Genomic DNA, 14,828 nt, shown 5'->3' on the forward strand with positions numbered 1-14,828 from the left:
AATGAGGACCTAATGCCGGGGGGTTTAAGTGGAGAGAAAATGTTTTGAGAATGATGTACAAATGCGCTTTACACACACACACACAAAAAAAGAAAGAAAATTGTTTCTGAATATGCATAATACCTAAAATACTATCAACTAATACCATAGCAAAGTTCCTTGACCACCAAGAGAGAGTAACTCAGAGATGCCAGGGATAAGCCGGAGGACCTGGGGGATCAGGCCACATGGAGCTACCTGCAGATGTGTTCCAAGACACACCCAAACCTCCAACACAACTGGGCAGAAGGTAAGCTACCCAAAGGCTGAGATACACAAAACCAGAGATTCCCTCTCCCACACACTCCCAGGAGCAGGGCAACTGTGTACAGGTTGGTGAGCTGTTTTCCTTTGACTCGCCCATATTCTGAGTGTGACCTTTTGCCCAGTTTTAGAAGCCAAGTGAGCCTGGATAGGCAGGGGCGGGGCTTGCTGGTACAGAAACCTCCCAGCTATATAAAATCAGATGGAGCTGTGCTAGGCATCTCTCTCCAGGGCTCTCTGCTGCCTGGCTTTTGCTCATTCCACTGAAAATGCAGCGGCTGTTGACTCCAGTGAAGCGGGCCTTGCATGTCAAAAGGGTACTGCAGAAAGCTTCTCTCACTCCGGCTTACCTACTGCCAGCAGTCCACCAAAAGTAAGTCCCATCACCCTGGGAAACTGCACAGGTCACTCTCTGAGAGGCCTTATGGAACCAGTGAGCAACAGGTAGGTGATGTGTAATAAGAACAACCCACTAGAATATTGGTCAGAAGTTGGCAAAGATGTGGCACAGGCTTAGGTGAGCAAGTTACCTTGTCAGGTTCTCTCTTCCCCTCTTTCTGAACAGACAGTTTCTCTCAGCTTTAGAACCCCAGGATCCCAAAGCTCTGGCACCTGCTGTGTTGCAAAATGCCAGCACCTTTCACATCCCCACCACATAGGGTAGTGGGAATATCTAATTTTCAGACTGTGTGTACTTTTCACGATGAGCTGTTTGTAAGCCATTCTTAGTTAGGACGAAGTTATTCCAGAAGACTGGACATCGCAGTTATGTTATTCCTAAAAAGTGATGTATGTGAGAAAGTGTGATAAGGGAAAAGAAGGGGGAGTGGGGGTGGGAGAAGGAACACAGACACACACACACACACACACACACACACACACCAGCAGTTAGTGGTATGATCTGTGAGCTTCGACCACCTTCAACACGAATCTCCAATCAGCATAAACATCTTAAGAACTGACCATCACAGTAGCTCACTGCAGCCTGCCTGATTGCTGGCGGATTGGTCTTCTGTGGTTTCTGTTGGTGCAAGGGGTCCCCTACAGCTCTTACAGCAGAGGTAAACACATGGTTTTGTTCATTGTCAAGGAAGTTCAAGTGGATGAGTTTGGAGTTTTGAAATGTTTCTTTTCTTTCTCCCCTCAAAGCACTGGGGGTTAAGATACAAATGAAAGATAAAAATCTTCAAGAAGCAGTCCATATTCTGAATGTAGTTCTCATTCCCACACCAGTGTCTATACTATAAATAGTTGGGGTTATTGCTACATTTCTGAGATTTGCGGCTCCTTATAAAAACTCCAAGTGAGGGGTTTTATTTGCTGCAGAATCCAGCTGCCAGCGCTAAGGTGCCAGCCAAACTCTTCAGACCACCCCAGTAAGAAGCCGAGTGGTGTAGGTCTAGTTCCCAGGTTCCATGATGCTCTCCTTTCCACCGCCATTCCCACCTCTACTCTTAGGCTTTACCAATCCCTCAGGAATCTATGCCAACAGGTGTGTAAGTAAATCAAGTGACTTTAAGTCACTGCTGCAAGATTTGAGGCGCACTGTGCGTGCAAAGTCTCTTTCCCCTTTGCTTTAACTGTACGAAGGTAGGAAATGAGGTAGAAAGACAAGAATGTGTAAGAGGCAGAAGAAGAGTGAGCATGATGGTGGGGCAGGAGGAAGGTAAAAGGGAATAGAGGAAAGATCTAAGAAGCAAAGCTATGGAATACAGGCATAAACACAGTTGTGCATTTATGCAAATGTATTACTTCATAAAATAGAGGTGTTGGCCTACATACATGTATTTATATGGCAATGCGTTGAGGAAGGGGATGAACTTTGAGCCTTCTGCTCAAGCCCTCCCTCAACACGAGAACACTTTGTTCTAACAACCTGGCATTCTGTGATGCTCACCCTCCTGACACATTTGCTGAAGACAAAATGGGTGCATAAGCAAATATGGTGAAGAAAGCTGTTGGTGCCCAGTTATCAAAAGATATAGCCTCTGGGGTCTTAAAGGCTTGAAGTTAAACAAGCAGCCATCTAGCAGAGAAGCAACAAGCCCACATGGAAAAAGTACACCAGCCTGTGTGATCATCAGGGATCAACGGAATCAGGTAACAGGCACCAGAAGACCCCAAACAAAAAACATATTATTGAGAATGAGTGGCACCAGAGCAGAGACCCAAATCCCATCTGTAGACCATAGGACATCCCCTCACAGAAGGGTCACAAGGAAGGGATGAGTCAACCAGGGTGCAGTATAGCCCCAATGAAACACAATATTCTTCTGGTTATTTGAGGCTTCCCCACCCCCAACTATCATGATCCAGTCCTGCCTTTCAGTTCTGGCTAGACCAGAGCCTGTACACTAGCGCAGTTAAGGGCTCAGGACACACGGAATCCAGGTCAGATAAACCCCTCAGGAACAGAATTAGGAGTAGCAATACCAGGAGAATAGGGAGAAGGGGAGGGGGGGACTGGTAGGGAGGAAGAGGGGACCAATCACAATGATAGATGAATAATCCCCATCCCCCCGGTTGTTGAACAATAGAAATGTGGGTGAAGGGAGATAGTGGTTGGTGTAACACATGAAAACAAGAATAATTCATAAGCTATCAAGGGGTCAAGAGGGTGAGAGGGAGGAACTGATAAAGGCTCAAATAGAAAGTAATGTTTAGAAAATGATGATGGCAATATATGTACAAATATGCTTTAAACAATTGATGGGGGAGCGGGGAAAAATGAGGAGCTGATACCAAGGGCTCAAGTAGAAAGCAAACATTTTGAGAATGATGATGACAACAAATGTACAAATGTGCTTGACACAATGGATGGATGTACGGATTGTGATAAGAGCTGTATGAGCCCCCAATGAAATGATTTTTAAAAATTGATGTATGGGATGTTATAAGAGCTGTATGAGCCCCCAATGAAATGATTTTAATAAATAAAGATGAGGAAAGGAGGAGCAGGAAAACTGGAGGGTGGAAACCAGGGAAAGAGGGTGGAAACCAGGGAAAGAGGGGGGAACCAGGGAAAGAGGGGGGAAACCAGGGAAAGAGGTGGAACCAGGGAAAGAGGGGAGAACCAGGGAAAGAGGGGGGAAATGAGAGTGCTGACACATTGCAAAGAGAGCAATCAAATCATGGAATAATCTGTGTATAAACGGTTGTTGAATAGGAAACACATTTGCTGTATGAATTTTCACCTAAACCATAATAAAAATGTTTGAAATAAATTAATAACACATGGGAAGCAATAGAAAAGGGAAAGGCAAAAACAACAACTGTGAACCTTGCTATAATCATTTGAAAGATTAATTTGATGCTGTTTAAGGAGCACTTGTAGCAAATGGGTTGATGCTCAACTGTTAAGCTGAAGACCGACTGTTAAGCTCAAACCCACTCAGTGGCTCCACAGGAAGAAAAGATCTAGTAAAATCTATTGCCATAGAGATGGCACCCTCGGAAACCCTATGGGACAGTCTCCTCTGTCATATAGGGTTGTTATGGGTCGGAGCCAACTCAAAGATATGCACAAGCATATGTGCTTTACAAGAGACATATAAGGACTCTGATAGGCTGAAACTATAAATGAAAGGGGGGAAATGTGCCATATTATACTAATGAAAAATCTAGTGCTTTAAAGTTTATAGGGGTACACTTTAAAGCAAGAATGACTATACCACAAGCAGGGGCATTTCATCAGGATAAAGGGTCATTTGAACAGATAAAGCCATCATAAATGTGTATGCATCTGATAGCATATTTTAAAAATATGTTGATTGTTGTATTCCTGTCATCTCCACTATAGGTTTTCTACCGTCTCTGCTGTGCCCTTGGCCAAAACCAATAATTGGCCAAAGGATGTGGGCATCCTTGCCCTGGAAGTCTACTTTCCAGCCCAGTATGTGGATCAAACTGACCTGGAGAAGTACAACAAAGTAGAAGCAGGAAAATACACAGTGGGCTTGGGCCAGACCCAAATGGGCTTCTGCTCAGTCCAAGAAGATATCAACTCCTTGTGCTTGACAGTGGTGCAGCGGCTGATGGAGCGCACACAGATCCCATGGGACGCTGTTGGCCGCCTGGAGGTGGGCACTGAGACCATCATTGACAAATCCAAGTCTGTCAAAACAGTGCTCATGGAGCTTTTCCAGGATTCAGGAAACACAGACGTGGAGGGCATAGATACCATCAATGCCTGCTACGGTGGCACGGCCTCACTCTTTAATGCTGCCAACTGGATGGAGTCCAGTTCCTGGGATGGTATGTACTGCCAAGGCTCTTGTGTAAGAAAGGAGCTTGGGTTGGAGGCTGAATCCTATCAGGATTTTTTGTTTCTGTTTTTCCCTGTTTATTGGGAATTAGGTAGGGGGTTGCAATTCTGATTATCATTTTTGTTTTCAACAACCTCCCCAATAGCTTTCCCTGTGCCCACACCCTTGTTTTACTTCTCCCTCTTGTAGGTTGTTTATTAACGTCCCCCTCACCCACATTAACACCTGAACCTGGTGGTACAGTGGTTATGCGTCAGGCTGCTAATGCAAGGTCAGCAGTTCGAAACCACCAGCTGTTCCTCAGGAGAAATATGGGGCTTTTGACTCCTGTAAAGAGTTAAGAGTCTTGGAAACCTACAGCGGCACTTCTCCCCTGTCCTACAGGGTCACTCTGAGTCGGCCTCAAATTGATGGCAGGGAGTTAGTTTGTTACTTATCCTCTGGCCTATTGCTTCCTCCTCCCTCCCACGTGTGGAAACCACCGACATCTGGTTCTTTTGGTATGGAAACCTTGATCTTGATTTTTTTCCTTTTCTTTTATAGTAGTGATTGCATACAATAGTTGTCCTTTCCAGATTGGCCAACTACACTCAGCACACTGTCCTCCAAATCCATCCACCTCATTATTCTTAGCATTATTCTTTAGCAATGCATAATATTCCAATGTGTGCGTGTACCAAAGTTTGTTTATCCATTTTTCCACTGACGGGTACTTAGGTTGCTTCCATATACTTGCGACTGTGAATAGTGCTGAGATGAACATGGTATGGGGATAGCCTTGCTTTTTTTCTCAGAGTGTATATTAAGTAGGATGATTGCCGTTTGAAGAAATGCCGTGTCACCTTCTACAGTAATCCCATACGTTTTGCTTCTCTGTCCGCGAGGTGGCTCCTTTGGGGAGGGAAGGACAGTTCAGTCCTGTAGCCACTGCTCTTATCCAACAACTGTGAGAACAATAGCCACACGGAGTGGAATAGTTTTATACAATTAGGTAGCATATTTAGATAAGCTACCTACTTAATCTTTACAACCGTTTAGGAAGACAATATTATATCTAATTTATAAATGAGAACTCTGAGTGGCAGAACACCAAGCTACATTCATATGCTTCTCATCTTACTGTTTCTGTGTCTTAAACTTCTCCTAATGCTCCCATAGACAAGCTGTCGAGGTTGACACATTGAAGCAAATTTAGAGGTTAAGGTGAAGTGCTCCAATAGATACAGACCTGGAGAATCATAAGGTGGATTGTTATACAGACGTTTCCTCCTCGTTCTATCTAGCTGGTTCCTTGGAAATTGCCAATTGACTAAGGTTACCCTGTATCTTCCTTATAGCCATCTTCAATGCTGTGCTGAGAAAAGACTGTTAATGGCAAGAATTTAAGGAAACCATACAAAGTGTGACTTTAAAAACGTAGCTCTATCATTAATTATTGGCAAGATCCTTCTGTGAACCTTAGGGTTCTTATTTAACTACCTACCTTGCAGGGCCGTAAGATGATTGAATGAGATCACCCACAGAAATTTGAGAAAGAACGTTTTGGTAGACAAGTCCTTCCTTGTTTATACGAACCTAGAAACTAGACTGAGCCACCTAGAAACCATAATTGACCTTAATTACAAAGTTAGTTAACAAGTCATAACATTGAAAGGAAACGCCGTGTCCTTTACTTGTCGATGCGGAGCAAAGGTCTAGAGGAGTCCCCCAGCTGACCCTTGTCCATGCAGGAAGGCAGTGCAGTTCCAGAGTCCATTCAGTGCTTTCCAACTATCATTGATTTGACTGTTTCCGCTGATAGGTCATCAAGTCTCTGTTTTATTTTTCACTTTTTATTGTGAATTGGGTGGAGGTTTATAGTGCAAATCAGTGTTCCACTCAACATCCATTTTGTTTCATGTCATTGATTGCAATCCCCACAGGGTAACCTTCGTCATTTCACCTCTTTCCTATGTTTCCTGTTTCTAGTTGCCCTTCTTTGACAAACTTTCCTGCTTTCTGAACGTTGTCTTTAGGAAAATGCTGCCCTTTGATCTACAATGCGTACCTCCCTAGTGTTCATCTTATAGACCTGTCTAGTGTTTGGCTAAGAGCGCTGGTCGAGTAATGGATTACGGGTTGGGCTGCTAATTTCAAGGTCAGCCGTTCAAAGCCACCAGTCTCTCCATGGAAGAAAAATGAAACTTTCTGCTCCCACAGAAATTTATAGCCTTGGAAACCCCTATGGGCAGTTCTATTTTGTCCTATAGGGCCACATTGATTCAATGACTGTTATTTTTTGGTTGTGTTTTGGGGGGCTTTGTTTGTTTATTGTTTGTAAAAGTGAGCCACACAAGTGAGTTCGGTCCAGGCTTAAAGAGTGACTAAGTGTCATAATCTTTCAGATTCTGCAGTCTCTATCTGACCAATAAGCCTGGCCTTTTTTTTTAATGATCTTATGTTTTGTTCCACATTTTTCTCTCACTTTGTCTAGGACTTTTTAAAAGTGATTTCTTCTTGAACAGTTAGTAGCAATAGCCAGGTACCATTAGTTCTTCACATCTCAGGGTCATAGGACCAGGTTCATGTGGCCTATTAGTCCTGTGGACTCATGGCATCAAGTCATTAAGTCTGTTCTTCCAGTAGGTCTCCTACTTGGCATTTGTATAATTACTTCTCAAGTGAGCTTCGGCCGTGTAGTTGGCTACAAGTTGAACCTGCTAATCATAAAGTCTGTAGTTTGAAACCCCTAGTTGCTCTGCATAAAGAGTTATAGTCTGGGAAACCCACAGAGGCAGTTCTATTCGATCCATACGGTTGCTGTGAGCTGGAATCAGCTTAATGGCAGTGCTTTGGTTTTGAGTTGAGTGTCCCCTACCAAGACCCCCTCCCTACCACCACCAGGTGGTCAGCCAAACATTTAGCTGGAGAGTGGAAGAGAAGAACAAAAGCCATTTACCAGCCTTTCTCCAAGAAACATAGAGCCTACTCTTGGGGGCCTTATGAGTTTCAGGCATGCCGTTTTAAATGAGCAGAGGTCGCTAGTGACTGGACAGTCCCCAAAGGAGCGCTACAAATGAATCTCTTTTTAGTATGATGCTGCTGCTGTTTTGGCACCTTTGATTTGGTCGCAGCGCATAGTGGCCCCTGCACAACAGAATGAAACACCACCCAGTCTTGTGCCATTCTCACAATTATTCTTATGTGTGAGCCCATTGTTGGAGCGGCTGGCTGCATTAAATTTGGTTCGCATTAAATTTGAAAGTCTACCTAAACTTGAGCCAGAATGCCTGGATGATATAGTCTTGAGATGAGGACCACGGCCCAAGCCAGACAAGCCCAGCTGTGGCTGAGGCTTTGGTTTCTGACCTGACCAGGCATCCACCTCAGAGCCCTCGTCTGAAAGAAGCTGTGATGGGATTTGCCAGGGCGTTCTCAACCACCCTGAAGATCAAAGCAAGGTACAAAGGAGTCCAGGCTCAGATTTTTTGGAAGCCATCGTGTTTGCTCCCCCCCCCCTTTTTTAACACAAATGAGTATAGATTGAAAAATAAGCCTCTTTTGACACCTTATTAGATTTTCCAAATTTTACCCTACTACAAGTTCCTTTGTAATCATCTAGAACTGTTCTGTTTTTTGGTCATCATGTGCCATCATTCCATTTTATTTTGAATTCTGTATCTATTCTTTCTCATTAAAATGATGTTTTAGAGATCATCTTATATATTTATACACGTATGAAACTGCTTAGAGCCTACCTCATTCTTCTATAAGACGCAGAATTTTTGTGTTAGGTTGGGTTCTCTAGAAAAGTAAAGCCAGTCAGGGTTATATGTATTATACATCGACAGATTTATATAAGCATGACTTACAAAGTGGTAAAGATAGGTAAGTGTGGTCAGAATCAAGTCAGGCTTTTCCTGAATCGTGGAAGCTGATGAGCAGCAAGCAGGATGATGAAACAGAGATAGCAGTGGGCACAGCCTGGTAGATGCAGAGGTCCAAAGTCAGCTGAATGAGTCCACTCTTTGTAGTTCACTGATGGTTTCTGGGATCAGGTGAAACTGAGGAACCAGACACAAGATGCAGCTCTGGCAGAAGGCAAGGTTTCAACACTCCGTGGTCTTTCTCCCACAAAAAGGCTTATGGCACTGAAAGGAGCTGCCATCAGGCTGCTAAGCAATTGACAAGCTGAATTTTGCCTTTACCCTTACGTAGGAGTGTCTAGTTGACACAATTAGTCCCTAATAATTACAATATTCCATTATATGTATGTGCTAAAAATGTGTTGAGCATGTCCACATCAATGGAGATAAAGATTGTCATACGCTTTTTGAAACCATCTTTTAATGAATCTTGAGCAATGGTTTTGCCTGTTTGTGGCAATCTGCTGTAAGCCCAGATGGCTAAAAGTAGGATCGCAAAATCAAAGGAAATGTTGATTTGAAAGTTTAGAATGGGCCCAGTTGCTCTCAAAATATTGTGCTAGAATGCATACCTCTAACACATATTATCAAATATTCTCATATTTATCAACTAAGTAAGTAAAATATTAGTATCTGCAAGGAAGCCCTGTTGGAGCAAAAACGATTGAAGAAAAAATTTTAAATCAAGGAAACCATTAGTCCAAATGACTGATGGACTCTGTGAACCACTAGCCTGAAACTAGAAAAACCAGCTGGTTGGTGCCTGGCTGTCATTGCTGATTGCGCTGATCAGGATAACAGCCTAAGGCCCTAGGCAGATTTGGAGAGAGATGTAGAACAAAATTCAAAATCTTAATGAAGACCAGACGTTTAAAAATGTACTTTGATAGCTACCCGAGGTGAGGGGGGGAGGGAGAGAGGGAAAGTCTCAGATGAGACTGCAGACAGATGGAAACGTGGATGTACAGAAAGACAACACATAACAAGAGGGAGAGGACAAAGGAATGGAGGCAGGCAAGACATCTGGAGGTGTGCACGAGTGAAAGACCACAGAGGTGAATACTATTATTTATTCACAAAACCCTGAAATAGTGGTGAGGTTGAGTAAATGCTGAGGTAAACATGCAGACTGAACAGGTGTGCAAGGGAGACTGGGAATAGACCTACGAATATGGGGAGATTTGACAGAGGATATTTGTATATGTGCATTTACCTTGGCTGCAATATATTCATGAATATGGTAAATCATACAAGAAGCAAAGTTCTAAATACTTCTTAGACATCACCAAAATCCCTGAGGGCGAGAGTCACTGGAACTGAAAGATCAGGATTCTAGTCATGGGGACCCAGGAGTCTGTTGGCATAACATAGTTCACAGAAACAAGGTTCCACATCGCAGTTTGGTGAGTGTCAACTGGGGCTTTTAAAGCTCATGAACAGCCATCTAAGGGTCTCTTCCCATCCAGAGGAAAGAAAAGAGATGAAAATTGAAAGGCAATAACAGCAATTAGTTCAATGAACTAATGGGCCATGCAAAAATCAGTCTCCATAATCATACGACCACAGCAACTTGCTGGTGCCTGGCTGCCATGATCCAAAGCTCTGAAAAGGATCGTGTTAGAAGATCCTGGACAGAGTCGTGAAAATGTGGAACAACAGTCAACCTCACAGAAGAGACCAGGCGTGCTGCTCAGATAGACACTGCTGGGATTCCCCAAGACTCTGGCCCTTAGTCGGCCCTCAGGTCGGGAACTGAACTTACTGCTCTGGTAGAACATCCCACCATTTAAGATCAGAAGAGCAGCTCTTACCCACAGGCAAAGCAGAGAAAGTTAGGGAAGAAGGTGGCATGGAAACAGGAAGTGCAAGGAGCAGGCAGTGTACGTGATGGGACATTAGGGTGATCACAATGGATGAGTTGAAACAAACTACGTATGAGTTGTTGGATGTAAAATGATGCTCTCCTTTGTAAGCCTTTGCCTAATTCACAATGACAATCTGTCAGGCTTCCTGTCTGGTTGAGACTGTCGGAACTTCCATGAATGGGGCCTTCGGATGTTCTTCAAACTTGGAAGTGACCGCTGGTGATCACCGTTCAATCAAACAATAGACAGCTCTACAAAGTGAACAACAACACCCGTGAAACACATCTTCCTCAGGACACTCAGCCATGTGAGACCAAAAAGGCAGTATTTGCCCCCAAACAAAGCTCAAAAGGCAAGAAGGGACAGACAGAGACTAATGAAAATAAGAACCCAGGGACAAAGTGGGAAGAGTTCTCTTACATTGTTAACTGGGGGGAAATACAATAGTCAGAGCAACACTAATTTATGAAGTAGTGTAACAATTACAGTAATTACTGTGGATCATCACATTAAACGGAGTCAATAGTCAGAGCAACACTAATTTATGAAGTAGTGTAACAATTACAGTGATTACTGTGGATCATCACATTAAACGTAGTCAATAGTCAGAGCAACAATAATTTACAAAGTAGTGTAACAATTACAGTGATTACTGTGGATCATCACATTAAGCGGAGTTACTCAGTGTAAACCCTTTTCACACAGCAAAGCACACCAAATGCATGGTTCAGTATCCAGACAAAACGAATTTTGAAAACCAGGTCACATCCATTAAGGGTGTGATTTGGATAAATTGCTTCATCTCTCCAGGGGCATTATTAGGATCAATGTCATCCAGTGTAGCAGTGCATAGCATTACCCTTCCCCACACTGCTATTGTATCTTCCTATCAAGACCTTATGGAGTACTTAGTGTTTGTTAAAATGCTGGTTATCAATTTTAGCCATAGAACAATATGTTATATATAGTTATAAACTTCTTAACTGTCATATTTTTAGAGTGTACAAATACTGGCAAGTCTTTTTAAAAGTTTTTACACTAATGTACATTATTAGTTACATTATTATTAATGGAGAGGAAGTCTCTTTAAAAATTGTCCCCTGTTTTCACTACTTAAACCTCGAAAAGGTTAGAAATAGACCCACACGTACTAATGATCGCAATGTTGTCGCTAGCACGGGAGACAGTGCTAGAAAATCAGTGATCATGTAAACACCTGGCAGCAGCTATAACAGCAGTGTGCTTGCAGCGGCATGTCCAAGAGACACCCTGACTTGCAGCACCGCTGTGCTCGGTAATGGTGACACCGGTGACAGCAGCACATGTGAAGGTTCGAACTGTAAATTAGCGTCGATTTTTAGCCTTGTCCATAGTGCTGGTTAGGTTTATAGTGCAAATCAGTGTTCCACTCAACATCCGTTTTGTTTCATGTCACTGATTGCAATCCCCACAGTGTAACCTGTGAACAATGTTCTTGTTGTCACCGCCAACTACAGGGGTGGACTTTGTACAGGCAGTCCCTGTGGTCTCACTCTGTCTAAGAATGTGGTCCTCCCTACCCGTCCTATAGATCACTATGAGTGGGCATTGGCTCCGTGGCAGTGAGTCAGCGTGTCCAGCTAATACTTCAAATACCAATCTCCACTCCTAGCCCTCGATGATCTATGATTTGGGAGAAATCAGTACAAATCAAACTGTCTTGAAATAATTAAATTTTTCTTTGTCCAGAATTCTGAATAAATGAGTGTGTACGGAAAATTTTTTTTAAATTAAGAGATGATATGTAGACCAGTTTTAGGTTTAATAATATACTTTTTAAAATCCCTCATATCCACAAGAGCTCTAGTGATGTAGCAGTTAGTGCTAAGCTGCTAACCTAAGAGTTGCCCGTTGCCATCCAGCATAGGGTGAAAGGGAGAAAGACCTGGTGACCTTTCATAAAGATTGCAGTGAAAAAACACACATTACAGGGCAGTTGTACTCGGACACATGGGGCTGCCATGAGGACCCAGTGACACACAGTAACAGGATTTCCTTTATATGAGCATTTCAATATGCCAATAGAACAAAGGTAGCCAACATAAACACGCTCCAACAAGTAGTGACATTCTTGTTTTTGCATTTCTCCTGTTTGTTGTTGTTGTTTTCTTCTACTCTATTGGCATTTGTTACATCTGGAGTGACAGGGCACTGAATTTTGGCTCTGCTTTTCAAGTGTCCCTTGTTGAATTCCACTAGAATATGAGCTTCAAGAGGACAGGGTGTCTTGTTTGGGTCCCAGTACTCCATCTCAAGCAGCTCTAATTGGACCTGGCCCAGCGGAGGCACTCAGTCAAGCACAGATTTGGTAGTGATAATTATGCCTTGCCTCTGTTTACAGGTCGATATGCACTGGTGGTCTGTGGAGACATCGCAGTCTATGCAAGTGGCAGTGCTCGCCCCACGGGTGGAGCTGGAGCCGTGGCAATGCTGGTGGGGCCCGAGGCCCCTCTGGCTCTTGAACAAGGTTTGTAGCAAACATGCAGTAGGTGCATGCTACCAAGAGGCATGGCCAATTACTAGATAAAATCAGAAGTCCCTGGGTCATGCAACAAAGAACCTGAATGGCATAGTGTGCTTAGCTCTTACCCGAAAGATTGGCCTCTTGAACTGACCACACTCTACTGGAGAACCTCCCTGCTCCTGTTAAGACACATAGCCACAAGACTCTATGGGGCAGTTCTTCTCTGCCTTACATGGCCCCTATGAATCAGAATCGACTTGATGACAGTGGGTTTGGCTTTTGAGTTGGATAGTGCCAGTGGTTAATGGGCTCAGTTGCTCTTCCTTGGAAGACAGATCTGGTTATCTACTTCTGAGAAATTAGCCATTGAAACCCTGTGGGGTATAGTTCTAGTCTGACACATATGGGTCGCCATGAGTCAGAATTGACTTGGTTTTGTGTTTAATCCCAAGCTGCCTTATTTGCTACTCCAGCCTGAGGTACAGTTTGGATGAAGGAGCAGAGAGCAGGGACGCAAGGAGAAGGGCATCAGGGAGATTCCCTTCTTGTCAATTATGATAAGATATGGAATGACTGGCATAGACATGGTCTCCAATGGTTAAGGAGCTAAATTGGTCATTGAAGATGAAATTGTATAAGATGAAAACCCTGCCTCTAAATTTCTCATTTTCACCCCAGAATTTGCTAAGCTCATGTAAACATGGAAGACGGAATAGAAATCTCATTCAGACAATGCAATCTATTTAACAACCTTTGGACAAGTGGGAGATGTTGACTGGGCTTGGGTTTGGGCAGGGGAGGGAGATGAAGACCAGGTCGGCAGACTTACATCATTGCTGAATCCCTCTGTGTTCTTGCCCAGGACTTAGGGGAACCCACATGGAAAACGTATATGACTTTTACAAACCAGACCTGGCCTCGGAGTATCCAGTGGTCGATGGGAAGCTCTCCATCCAGTGCTACTTTCGCGCCTTGGATCGATGTTACTCGTTTTACCGCCAAAAAATCCACAACCAATGGAAGCAAGGTATGGGGCTCTGAGAGCTGAAGTGGGGGATCTTTTTACAAGGGGCGAGGATGGGGCCTCTTCTTTCTTTACGTGTCAATGTTGTCGGCAGAACTGTTTCATGTCTCCTTCTTTTAGCACGTTCCTCTGTCACTGTGCTAAAATCCATTTGAAACTTACCCAGCTTCAAATAATTAATACTTTTAATTTGAAATAAAGGAAGGATATTACACAATCCAGGGCCTAAACCACCACAATGAAACCAGTAGGTGACACTGTCCTGGGAGAAACTGCTGTGAGGCAAAGTAACCTCCTAGTAGTCAGACTGCTCCATGTCCATATAAAATCAGGAGCAATTTGACACTTCTTACTTGCCACCTTTTAACGACTTTGGTTGGCTGGAGTGTTATTTGTAATTTCTTTCTAGATGTTGAAGTTGCAGGTAGATTTTATTTATATCTCTCATTTACCAATTTTCCTGCTTACATATGTGTGCCTATGTAAAATTTGTGGAAATTTTGAATTAAGAGATCATGGAATTTCTCCACAAACTTCAAAGCATCCTACTGTGTGTATGTGAATATACATATGAATTCACATACACATATATATATATTTCTTGCATACTCAGAAAAAAAACCTCATTTTAAAATACAGAGAATATACTTTAAAGGCACGGAAAAGGATTCTTACCGAGGCACTAGCAAACGTAGGTTTGGGTCTGGGGAAAGGTGCCTGCTGAAGCGGCAGAGCCTACCTGCCTCCTGGTGTTCTGGAGTTGGTCCTCAGTTCATGGCCCTCAACCACCACTGCCATCCCGAGGGATGCCTTAGGGGTGGCAAAAGGAACCTGGACTGGGTAGGGTGCTGACTGCCACAGTGACACCATGCTATGGTGTCAACGTGGACCCGTTCGTTTACTTCTGTCTTTCCACTATGAAGTGGCTATTGACTAATTGATCTCACATCCTCTGAATTCTTA

The 14,828-nt window shown here is 43.4% G+C and overlaps 1 protein-coding gene across 2 annotated transcripts in view; it reads left to right on the forward strand.

Annotated features, from left to right (window-relative positions):
- Positions 1-533: 533 nt before the first annotated feature.
- Positions 534-14,828, forward strand: part of HMGCS2 (3-hydroxy-3-methylglutaryl-CoA synthase 2) — a 33,964-nt gene continuing 19,669 nt past the window's right edge. Inside the window, exons 1-4 of one of the 2 annotated variants that reach the window (XM_004714876.2) lie at positions 534-676; positions 4,103-4,557; positions 12,719-12,844; positions 13,704-13,868. In XM_004714876.2, coding sequence (XP_004714933.1) covers positions 573-676; positions 4,103-4,557; positions 12,719-12,844; positions 13,704-13,868 — 850 coding nt within the window. In that variant the 5' untranslated portion in view covers positions 534-572. Of the gene's footprint in view, positions 748-4,102; positions 4,558-12,718; positions 12,845-13,703; positions 13,869-14,828 lie in introns of both variants that reach the window. The other variant, XM_045283739.1, reaches the window with a different exon arrangement.

The sequence above is a fragment of the Echinops telfairi genome, unplaced genomic scaffold (assembly GCF_000313985.2).
Source record: "Echinops telfairi isolate 266 unplaced genomic scaffold, ASM31398v2 ScPeMD7_7466;HRSCAF=8504, whole genome shotgun sequence".
NCBI classification, from domain to species: domain Eukaryota; kingdom Metazoa; phylum Chordata; class Mammalia; order Afrosoricida; family Tenrecidae; genus Echinops; species Echinops telfairi.